Raw genomic sequence first — 12,489 nt, 5'->3', positions numbered from 1 at the left:
CAAAATCCTCATCTTTTGCACTCTGACCTAGGTATCTCCCCTTCCCTCACAACCCACTCCTGCAGGTCTTTGTCAGTCGGGGTGACCTGATGGTTCTCCTGTCTAGAGGTGCCCGGAACATCTAGGGCTGTGACTGTAGCTTCCGAATCACCCAACAGTAATACATCCTCCAAACCAGTAAGCACCAAGGAGCCCCCTCCTGCGTGTCCAGCCCTCTGCTAGCTGCTGTGGGGAAACAGTCATAGCACAATGAACAACAACTGCTGCCCTCTAAAAGCTTATTAAGCAACGGGGCTTAAATCAGGGGGCAACGGAATTGCAAAACTGGAGCGGGGAGAGAGCCAAAGCCACAGATGCAGGAGCTGTAGCAGGTGTGCTGGCCTCTGGGACCACGCTCCTGCCCCCGGTGCCAGACTGTCTCACAACGACAGCACTTTGTGGTCTACACGGTGCTTTCCAGACAGAGAAACTGAGGATCGGAGAGGAGCAGTTACTCACTGAAGGCCACACAGTGGCTGCGGTAGACTGAAGGTCCATCCCCTGATTCCAGATGTCATTTCCTCTCACCGTACCTCCCTGCTTCCCTCACTCTGCACTCTAGCTCTAAAGGGGAAGTCCAGACAGGGGAGGGGACTCCTGGGTCACACCAGGCGAGTCTCACGAGAAGAAGAGCAATAAAGGGACTCCTCTGCCCTGCTGCCAGTTCCCACAGCAGAGAGCACCCACCTTCCCCCACCAGCTCACACCCAGTCTCCCCCACCCAAAAGGTGCAACTTACGTATTCTTTAATGTCCTTTGATTTCACAGCCTTGTAGGAATAATATGCAGGGTAAAGGGTGCCAAATATAAGCCTGGAGGGAAGAGAGAAAAAAAGAGAAACATGATTTTCCTTCATCCTATTTGATGGAAAGTATCTGTCTTCAATGCCATGAACAGTTGGCTCTAAGCTACAGAAAATGCTCCTCTGTGGGCTCGATCTATTGTTCCTGAGGCCCTGAAGGTCTTCTGCTCCTCAATGAGATGTACTTAGGAACCTCCTGTTACAGCTCCACCATCTGTAAGTCTGGCAACACAGGAGGGTGAAGTGGGGTCATGAGAGCCAACAATGGGGTGGAGGTGGGTAGCCCACCTGAGCAGCCAAGACCAGGGAGATTAAAGGTCAAATTTTCCTCTCCTGCTGCTAGTGCCGCTGTGATACTCCATAAAGCCCGCTGACCTGCTGGGCTTCCCTCACCATTAAAACCTTTTCACTAAAAGTTCCTTCAAATTTCATACCTCTCATACTTGACTTCAGTATCCTGCTGCTAGAGTCAGTTTTTCTATGGGAAATCCATTCGGGCCGACCCCTGCTCCTGCCACCTCTATCCCCACCCTGCATTGACCCGTGTCTCACTGCTCTGAGGATGGAGAAGCAAAAATACCACCAGCACAACTGTCTGGGCATCAGCTCTCACTGACCCACATCTCAGCCCTGCCGCCAAAGACCTGCACAGCACAGCTCTACCTGACCTCATTCTCTCCATCTCGCACCATCCCCTGACCAAGCCTCTGAGTGGGCTGTTGTCTCCTTCCGGAGTCTTCCCTCCCCTTTCTCTGTCTGGTCTGTAACGCCCGTTCATCGGATCCCAGCTCCACTGTGCCTTGTGCGTGCAAGCTCTGGGAGCTCCCTGACCTCCCGACTAGGTCAGTGTCCCCAGGCACTCTCACAGACCCAGGTGCACATTATCAGGGTGCTCTTCACTACTGTTTGGGTGATGCTTTGATTGACAAGATCTCCCGGTTGGACTGCAAGCACCTTCAGGGCACAGAATGGATCTGTTTTCTTTAACAGTGTATTCCCAGCACCTACCACATAGTAGGCTCTCAGTGGATACTTTTAATTGTATGAAATGACAGAATGTTAGAGTTAGATGAGTCCATTCACCTGACAGATAAGGTCACCCCCAGGTGTCAATTCAGGTGCAAACTGCATGGGTACAGGAGGGGCACTGGCCCCCACCCCACAGGAGCCAACATCTTCTGTGACAACCCATCAACAGAGTTCCCAGGGTCACTGCAAGGAGACCCCACACTTGGGAAGCCCAAAGCCCTGGCAGTCCAGATGCAATTTACCAAGCAGTGGTCAGTTTCCCACAGCTGCTGTGGCCAGGTAACACCTTGACATTCTGCATTTATCAGGCTGCCAGGAAAAAAAAGTTAGCTGAACTGAGTCAGCTTCTGTGATGCTGAAAGGGAAGGGGTTTTGTAACCCTGACTTACATAGGCCTTGCCCTAAATGCTTCTCAGGTGTCACCTCAGTCCTCAGACCACCTTGGTTAAAGGAGCCTCGTTCATGGACAAGGCACCAGCGCACAGGGCAGTTCATCACGTGCTTGTCTATGGTTCCATCAGAAGACAGGCTGCTGGCTGCCAGGGACCTAGCCACGGTGGCTCCTCCAAGCCTGGCTTGGGAGCGAGGCCATCCCTGTGAAGGCTGGGATTAGGTGTGGGGAGCAACACAGGCCAGCAAAGGGGACAACAAATATCTGAAAGGAAGGGGGGAAAGTGGGACTCAGGCAGGAGAGGAGAAACTTAAGAAAGAGAGGGAAGGCACCAGGCTGCTGAGAGGGACACAGCCTAGGGAAGCCCACAGGCTGCTATGAGCCTGCCTGGTGAAGGAGGTCTTCCCAACCATCCCCCCTGCCCGCTCCAAAGCAGTCTCAGAGATCAGAGATGGTCTGTTCTCCGTGAGGCCTTTCCTGACCTCAGAGCCCCCTGAAGATTATTAGCTTGTTCTCTCCTTCCTACATGCCACAACATCCCCTTCTCTTCACCCTTATCCTTACCACTTGCAGTGATATATTCAGTGTCTGTCTCTGCCCCATGATGTTCCACGGAGCCAAGGGTGGGGGTCTGTCTCATTCATCACCACTCTCCCTGGGCCTGGCAAGTGCTTGATGAGCACATGGTGTTCACTGTGTGAAGTTGCTGAGTGGTGAAGGAAGGGGCGGAGCCACCCAGGGCACTTTCATGACCTTGGGACTGAGGTCTCAGCAGCAAGGGGGATGCCAGAGGGCAACGGCTGATTCAGCAAAACCTCAGGCAACATGCCATGAGCCCCTCTGGCACAGATGCCCCAGGTCTGCCAGGAAGGTTTCCGGGCCCTGCCCTGAGGCTGGGTGTGAACAGCAGAAGAGAGACAGGTGCAAAGTACACAGCAAATCAGCATCTGCTACATTTGCTCCTCTGTGAGCTCCCGTGAGCAGTGCCAGCTCCGAGGGTCAAAGAGCTGGGAACCTCGGCAGTGTGCTCTCCACCTGCTGGGGTCCTGCTGTGCAGTGGCTGCCAGTGTCCCCCACCAGACAGCACGGGGACACAGGACAAATTTGCTTTTTCAGTCCCTAAAATCTCAATAACCCTGGCAGGTAAAGGAGCACACTTAGCATTTCACTGCCCAGGGAAGGAAGAACAGGATTAAAATGGCGAGCTCCTCTAAACCTATTTTGGAGAAAAGAAATAACAAATGAAGCTGGTCCAAGTCGAAGGCTTTGGGACCTGTGTCCACGCAGCGCCCTTGCCAGGTGCTCCTCCACGCAGCCCACCACCTTCCTCCCCAGGCTCACGGCCCGCCCCTCCCGCAGCCTCCGGATCTCACAGCCAGCGGCTGTCTGCCAAAGAGCCCTGCTCACTCACAACTGACTTCCCCCTGCTCTTTGTCCCGCCTGAATCTTAGAGCATGATCTTCCCACTACCCCACAACTTTTTTCCAGATAAAGTCTCACTAATCCTTTAATATACATCTCAAAGAGCCACTTCTTCTGTGAGTCTTTGATCAGTTGTCCCTCAGAATTTTTTTGACTGTCTGGAAGTCTATAATAGCCCTTATGTAGTAATATTAGTGAAGTATTCAAAATAATGATATTAATGTCACTGAGTACTACTAATGCCAAGCACTGCTCTACAGGTTGTATACGTTGTCTCACTCTCAACACCCGGATGGGGTAAGATCCTGTCCCTCCATCTCACAGGTGAGAACACTAACGTCCAAGGAGACAACAGCCCGGAGCAGAGCTGGGGTGTGGGCCTGGGCAGCCCGACAACAGGGCCCGTCCTCTCCTCCGGGGCTCCCTGTGCCGGCTGCGTCAGTCTCCTAGGTGATCAGTGGGGTCCCTGGTGCCTGGCACAGCCCCTGCCCTAGTGGATACTTGAAAAATGTCTGTTGAATGAATAAAGAACAAACAATTGCCATCTCTCTCCGAGGAACTTCACCCACTTGATAGATCCACAAAACTCTCTCTACAAGGTCAGGAGGAAAGCAGTAAAATACTTAGGAGCATCCACAGCTACTTAAGTGCTTACCATCAGCCCCAGCAGAGCAAAGGGAGGAGGTGTGAGTGTCTCTAGAGGGGAGACCGGGCTCTCTGCAAAATCCCTCCTCCCAGTTACCTATGAATGGAGCCTCGCACTGCACTTCACGGATTCAGAGCTCTGCACCCACCTTCCCTTCTCCACTGTCATTTACTGTTACCCTGAAGTCCTCCACTCCTAACTTATTGGCTCCGTTTATCTGCCTCCCGTGTTTCTCCTATCTTTGCCCTTCCTTCCTCCTCTTGCTCCAAGTTAGGGGCCCTCATCCAGGGTTGCCTCCCCAACCTCCTCCATAGCTGCAGCACCTAGAAGGGGCTGTCAGTCCCATGTAGACGCTATCCTCTAAGGCAGTGGTTCCCAAGCAGGGACAATTTGCTTTCCTGGAGGACATCTGGGCAATGTCTAGAAACACTCTGGTTGTCACAACTGAGAGACCGCTACTGGCATCTAATAGGTAGAAGCCACGGATGCTGCTCAGCATCCTACAATGCACAGGACAGCCCGCAAACAAAGAATTGTCCGGTTTGAAATGTCAATGCTGCCAGTGTGGAGAAAGCCCGCTCCAGCATGCTGCTGTTCCCAGTCCCTGGGCTCTTCCCCTGACCATCAAAGGCAATGTGCCCTGGGAGTTCAAAAAAATGCCAACATCCAAGGCAAAATAGCAAACGCTCAGATAGGAGAGAATAGTCTAAAATGGCAAAGAACACACACCTACCCATTGGCCGAAGTCAGGGAAAACACAACTCTGAAGCTATGTGTTAACCTCCTAGAGCTCTGGACAAGAAAAGAGAGGTATTGCTCACATGCGTGAACTGCAACTGTGACACCAGTTACGGTCACCGAGGAGGGCCGCTCACGACTCCCCAGAGCCCACGGAGGAGCGATCGCTGGCCAAGGGCTCAGCTACGGGCAGTGGCACCGTGGCTCCCAATGGTGGCCAACAGCTCCGTAAACTGTGAAATAGACTATTTCCCACAGTCTTCTCAGGCAAGCTGGTGTCAGATAGCATTTCCCTATTCACAGTAAAACTGAAAACTTTAAAAATCAATACCAGCAATATTTTTTAAATTAATTTTTTAACACGAGGAAAATAACAGGCCTATTTGCTTTTCACATTGTGACAAAACAAACTGAATGTAAGAACTGGTATACCACACGTGAGCTTCTGGAATGCTTAATTTCTTGATCTGAATGGTAGTTATGCAGAATTTGGCTTTATAATTACAAGTATATATTAAACCATATACATATGTTCTATGTATTTTTCTATATGTATATATTCTACTTCATACTTTTAAACATTTAAAAAATATTTATTTATTCTTATAGAGAGGAGAAGAGAGGGAAAGAAACATCGATGTGATAAACACCGATCAGGGAATTCCAGATGAGATAGGGGCATAGATGGAAACGCTTTGCTTCCCCACACAACAAAAAAAAGGTAACAACCAATTTAAAAACAAAAACCTGCCAAACTGCCAGAAATCAAACTGCATGGAAGTCCAACAACCAAGGAGTTGAAACGTTCATCCAGACTGGTAGGAGGGGCGGAGAGGGGGGCAGAGAGGACACTGCAGCAAGGCAGTGGACCATGGGGGCAAGCCCACATTTCCATGCAGAGAAGCTGGGAGGAACAATTGGGGAGCAAGACAAGACCGCAAAACCCAGGGATTCAGCACAGGAAACTAAAGACTCAAAACGTCTGCTGTAAAAACCTGTAGGGGTTGCAGCATCAGGAGAAACTCCCAGCCTCACAGGAGAGTCTGTTGGAGAGTCACATGGGGTCCTAGAACTATAAACCCACCCCCATAGGAATCAGCACCTGAAAGGGCACAATCCCCTTGACCTTATCTGGGAGGCACTTTATCTGTCCTTCCATTCTAAATGATAGCTTTGCTGGATAGAGTGATCTTGGACATAGGTCCTTGCCTTTCATAACTTGTTTCCAGCCCCTTCTTGCCTGTAAGGTTTCTTTTGAGAAAGAATAAAGTTATCAGTGGGAAGCAAGGGAAGTGATGGAAAGTAGGACAGGAGCCAGCAAGCACCACTGTTCCCTCTATGACCCCTCCCCACAGACAGAGCCACAATGCACTGAAGAGGGATGCCCCGCCCTAGCAAATACGTAAGGCTCCACCCCTTAAAACATAGCAGGTGCACTAAGATAAAGTAATGTGGCCCAAATGAAAGGACAGATCAAAAAGAGCCAAGTGAGGAGGAGATAGCCAACCTGTAAGATGCAGAGTTCAAAACACTGGTAATCAGGATGCTCACAGAAATGGTTAAGCTTGGTTGTAAAATGAAGGAAGAAATGAAGGCTACAGAAAGTAAAATAAAGCAAAATGTACAGGAAAACAATAGGGAGGGAGGGAGGGGGAGGGGAGGGAGGAGGGGGGGGGGGGGGGGGGGGAGGGGAGGGGAGGAATGGGACTTAAAGTCAATGATTTGGAACAAAAAAATGAGAGGCCGAGAACCTCCAGGACAACTTTAAATGCTCCAACATCCAAATCATAAGGGTGCCAAAAAGAGAAGAGGAGAGCAAGAAATGGAAAACTTATTTGAACAAATAATGAAGAAAAACTTCCTCAATCTGGCAAAGGAAATAGACTTCTAGGAAGTCCAGGAAGCCCAGAGAGTCCCAAAGAAGTTGGACCCAAGGAGGAACTCACCAAGGCACATCATCATTACATTACCCAAAATGAAAGATAAGGAGAGAATCTTAAAAGCAGCAAGAGGAAAGGAGTTACCTACAGAGGAGTTCCCATAAGACTATGAACTGATTTCTCAAAAGAAACCTTACAGGCAAGAAGGAGCTGGAAAGAAGTATTCCAAGTCATGAAAATCAAAGACCTACATCCAAGATTACTCCACCCAGCAAATCTATCACTTATAATGGAAGGGCAGATAAGTTGCTTCCCAGATAAGGTCAAGTTAAAGGAGTTCATCATCACCAAGCCCTTACATATGAAATGTTAAAGGAATTTATCTAAGAAATAGAAGATCAAAAACTATGAACAGTAAAACAACAACAAACTCACAACTATCAACAACCTACCCCCCTCCAAAAAAACTAAGCCAACAACTAGAACAGGAACAGAATCACAGAAATGGAGATCACATGGAGGGTTTTTAGCAGAGAAGGGGATGAGGAATATGGGGGGGGGGGAAGGTACAGAGAATAAGAAGCATAATCAGTAGGCACAAAACAGACAAGGGAGGTTAAGAACAGTATAGGAAATAGAGAAGACAAAGAACTTATGTGTACAACCCATGGACGTGAACTAAGGCAGGGGGAATGCTGGAGAATGAGGGTTATAGGGAGGAAGGGGATAAAGGGGAGAAAAATATTGGGACAACTGTAATAGCATAATGAATAAAATATACTTTAAAAAATAAAATAAAATAAACATTGATCGGTTGCTTTCCACACGCACCCCAACCCTAGCATGTGCCGTGATAGAGAACAGAACCAGCAACCTTTCACTTTGTGGGATGATGCCCAATCAACTGAACCACATGGGTTAGGGCTTTATTTCCTAATTTTAAAGAAATGGTGCCATATCCAAGAAAATGAATTTGCACAAAGTCTTCCAATTCACAGAGGCATGCTGTTTCCAGAACATTAAAAGGCATTAAAATTTACACTGATTACATGTTGTGCTTTTAGTTCTTAATAAAATAAAAAACATATAATTTCTAATTACTGAAGGTTTTTTCTAAAAAAGCTTACAAATCAATTTTTTATCACTTTCTACGAGCATCAGTTCTCCAAGACCGTCTTTGCTGTCTGCTCTAACAAAGGGTGCGCCTTGATTCTTGAGCTCCTTTTGACATTCCAATAAATATGCTATAATTTTCAGTATGGAAAAACTTTAAAACATAATGGACCTATTTGAAATCTCCTACATACTCCTTCCTGATACATTCCACTCACTCTTTCACCACAATAACCACTACCCTGAATTTGGTACTGATCATTCTCACCATGTGTTTATTAACCTACGTAAGCCAAGAATAGACAAAAAAATTATACCTCCTTAAACATTATATAAATGGAATCATGTTTTTGAAATGTAATCCACGTTGATATTTGTATTTCTAGATCATTTTAACAACTGTATGTACTATTTTACTATGTGAATATATCACACTTTATTTATCCAACCATTCAATCTATTGATGCATGTTTAGGTTCTTTCCAATTTTTCACTATGACAAATAGGGCTGTACATGTCTCCTGGTGCACGAATTATACTTTCTCTAGGATACACATACAATATGTGGAACTGCGGGGTCACCAGTACAGCACCTTCCACCAGATAATGCAAAATCACCCACCAGAGGTTGTACCCATCTCTACTCCTACATCATAAAGGAGTTCTGATATTCCCATTCTCTTCAAACTGATGTAGTCAGATTTTTATATTTTTACCAGTGTTATGGATATGAAATAGTACCTCATATTTGTTTTACAAATAAAATTGAGGAACTTTTTATACCTATTAGTCATTTGCTCTTCTTACCTGGCCTATTTATACACCCTTCCACCCCCCACCATTAAGTTGTTTATCTTTTCTTACAGATTTTAGGACTTCATGAATTCTAACTATAAGTTCTCCCTTGGATATATGCATTATAAATATCTCTCCCCAATAAAAAGCTCTTATAATTTTGTGGTACATTCTGTTGTATGGCAGTTTTAAATTTTATAGGGCAAATATATCAATCTTTTCTTTTTTAAGTTGATTTATTACATTTCTTGCCACTACCATTTATCCCTTTTATACCCTTTTCCACCTCTGCCCACCCTTCTCCCCACCATAATCTCAATCTTTTCTTCTATAGCTTGTTTTTAAATATCTTGTTGAAGAAATCCTGGTCACATATATTCTCTCATAAAAGTGTTTAATGTTTGCTTTTTCACTATTAGGTTTTAATTCATCTGAAATTCATCTTTATGTATGCATTAGAAGTTCGGTTTCATTCTTTCCTGGTCCAGCACTACTTGCTGATCCTCTCCCATTGACTTGCAGCTCTGCCTGTCACATATGAAGTTTTCCGATGTGTCCAGTTATTATTTCAGCGCTCCCTTCAGTGCCACTCGCCTACCATCTGGCCACCCACCCTACTTTTCACTGTTTTATCTTGCTTATTCTTGGCCCTTTGTTTTTCTATATTAACTTCATGATAGCTTGTCAAATTCCAGGAAAAACTTTATTTGGATTTTGACTGGATTTGCACAGAATTTATAGAGTTACTCAGCAAGAATCACCACGTTTATCATATCAGGTTTTCCCCTCATTAACATGATCTCTTTCACTTCTTTTTCTTCTTTAATGTCTTTTCACAATATATTATAAATTTCTTCATAAAAATCTCAAACATGTTTGTCCCAGGTACTTCAGGGGTTTTCTGGTGGCACTGTAAATGTATAAAATTAGATATTCTATTAATTATTAATGCTGCTGATTTTCCATGTTGCTCTCAGAACCACTAATCTTGCTGCAATCAAGGCATTTGGAGTCTCAAAAGCATTATACTAAGTGAAGGAAGCCAAGCTCAAGAGTCAACATGAGTTTATATGTTACTCGTGTGTGATTCCATTTATACGTTACTCTGAAAAAGGAAAATTTATAGAAACAAAAAACAGATCGGTGGTTGCCAGGGCTGGGAGTTGGGAGGGCTGATTATAAAGGAGAGTGAAGGAATTTTAGGAAGTGATAGACTCGTCCTGCCTCTTGATTATGGTGGTGGTTACACAACTGTATGCATCTACCAAAACTCAGAATCAACAATCACACTAAAAAGAGTGAATTTTACTAACTGTATCTCAACCTGACCTTTAAAAAAAGCATCTGGAGGGATTCACAATCGTATGTGTGAGTGTGTGACGTCTCCAAAAATGGAGAAAGGTGACCTTGGCATCAGCCTCCAAGCTCTGAGACATCATCCTGATATCGGAGGGTCCACATGTAACAAAACAAAAACCACACACACCTCCAGGGTCTATTAATACACTGGCCCCGTAAGGACTATCTTCGGATATGCTGTAGATCTGGGTTCTACACGCCCCCACACACCTGAGCAAGCCCCATCGTTACCACACTGCTGCGGGGACCACCCCCACTCACAGAGGTTACCCAGAAGCCTAAGCTGGGAAGAAGTGCTCGGGCTGGGCGCACAGCTCAAGGTTCAGGCAGCGCGGAAACCACCTGGGGTTTGGTTGCCATGGGTCCCAACCCCTGGGCCTCTGTTTCTACTTACCCGCTGTGACTCTGTAAAAGGCTAAAAGGAGAAAATGTGAAAACAGCAGAAGTGGCCCACTGTGCATTTTGGCCCCTTGGTAATTACAGTATATTATGATGATTTAAAAGCTATTATTTATTTATTGAGTGCTCATATGTCCCAGGAACTGCACAAACTTCTTTTCAAGCAAGATCACCTCTAATCTTCACATAACCTGTGAGCTATCTCTGCTTTCTAATAAGGCAGATGAGGAAACTGGGGTTTAGTGAGATGAAACAACTGAGTTTAACAGTTACTCAGGGAAGAAGGCCACACTCAAACCCAGGTCCCTCTGACTCCACTGCCCATGATACGCTGCCTTCTTGACTGGACTGCAGTGCACGGCTCGGAGCCTGCAGTAATCCACGAATGGGTGAATGAATGGGACCAGGAGACAGGGAGGGAGAACTGCCTGCTCCCTGGCCTAAGAGAACTCCACCCTGGCCTCGCATTACGTATTTACTGATACCAGGAGACAGTATACTTACAGACGTCCAAGCACATAAACTGTTCACACACATGAGGCTCCTGCTCTCTGCAGATTTCAGCACAACGGAAACATCCCTCGCCCTTCCTTCTTGCCTTGGCATGTGAATCTGCTGACCTCACTCTGCAGTCTTTCTTTTCCCAGGGTATTTCAAGCTCCTACATTTCTCAGAAGATTTGGGACAACTAACGCATAGAAAATTTTTCCTAGGAAAAACGCCTTCACAAACATCTCAGCGTATTTGCTCGTCTGATCCACACCGCAGCCCTCTCAGATAACCGGGCTACTTTCCTGTTAACAAATGAGAAACAGGCTCGGAGTGCTCAGGGCCCCCAAAGGCCTTCCCACTAGCCCGTAAGCTTCAAACTCTGCCGCCAGCCACCAAACCCACAACCATTCTCCAGCCCACACTGCCTCTTTTTGCATGGAGAAGAGGTTTTATTGCTCATTTAGAGCTGTGCATAGTCTGTGTGGCAAAAAATCCCACTTGAAATTCAATTACAGAAATACCTACCTTCAAGCCCAACTTTTGTGCTTTTGTACAAAATGGAACATTCTGTAAATTTTCAACTCATGCTGTTAAGTGTTAAACTCAGCAATCCAACCCACTCAAACACTGCTCAAGGATCAGTCTGAGTATTTTTTAAGCCTAAATTGTAGAAGTTTCTATTTTTAAGAAATCCAGAAGCTTTGGCATTAGCCTGAGTTTGAATCCATCTCCATCACTGGACCAGCTGTGGGACCGTGGGAGCTTTTCTTAACTACTCTGAACTGGCGTTCCCGAGTGTTCAGACTAAAAACACCTCCTCTCAACAGCTACTACACTATGCAGGGTAAACGGGAACAGAGATGCCACGCATGAATGATAAACATTAATACCTTTCCCTTCTACAGAAAGTTACTTCAAATGTCAATTCTTTTTTTTTAAGTGTTTTCTTTTTAAAAATTGATGCTTGAATACAGTTGTCTCCATTTTCCCACCACTACATTCCCCAGCCCACCTCCCACCCTCAATCCCACCCACCCTTGGCTCCATCTATGGTTTGGTCATTCATGTTCGTTTACGTCCCTTTCCCTTCTTTCCCACTTTCTTTCCCTTTCCTCCCCTTTGGTTACTGTCAGTTTGTTGATTTCAATGTCTCTGGCTATATTTTACTTGCCAGTTTGTTAATTAGGTTCCACTTATACTTGAGATCATATGGTATTTGTCATTCACTGCCTGGCTAATTTCACTTAGCATTATGCTCTCCAGTTCCATCCCTGTTGTCACAAAGGGTAGGAGCTCCTTCTTTCTTTCTGCTGCATAGTATTCCATTGTGTAAATGTACCACAGTTTATTGATCCACTCATTTACCGATGGGCACCTAAGCTGC

The 12,489-nt window shown here is 45.9% G+C and overlaps 1 protein-coding gene across 3 annotated transcripts in view; it reads right to left on the bottom strand.

The window, feature by feature from the left end:
- Positions 1-12,489, bottom strand: part of REEP1 (receptor accessory protein 1) — a 102,206-nt gene that overhangs the window by 52,732 nt on the left and 36,985 nt on the right. For all 3 annotated transcript variants that reach the window (XM_053664526.1, XM_053664527.1, XM_037159725.2), the window contains exon 2: positions 779-851. In XM_053664526.1, coding sequence (XP_053520501.1) covers positions 779-851 — 73 coding nt within the window. The remainder of the gene's footprint in view (positions 1-778; positions 852-12,489) is intronic.

The sequence above is a fragment of the Artibeus jamaicensis genome, unplaced genomic scaffold (genome assembly GCF_021234435.1).
Source record: "Artibeus jamaicensis isolate MK-2021 breed Jamaican fruit bat unplaced genomic scaffold, CSHL_Jam_final contig_384, whole genome shotgun sequence".
NCBI classification, from domain to species: domain Eukaryota; kingdom Metazoa; phylum Chordata; class Mammalia; order Chiroptera; family Phyllostomidae; genus Artibeus; species Artibeus jamaicensis.
Note: the sequence above shows the minus strand (reverse complement) of the source record. Positions and strands in the feature narration are given on the sequence as shown.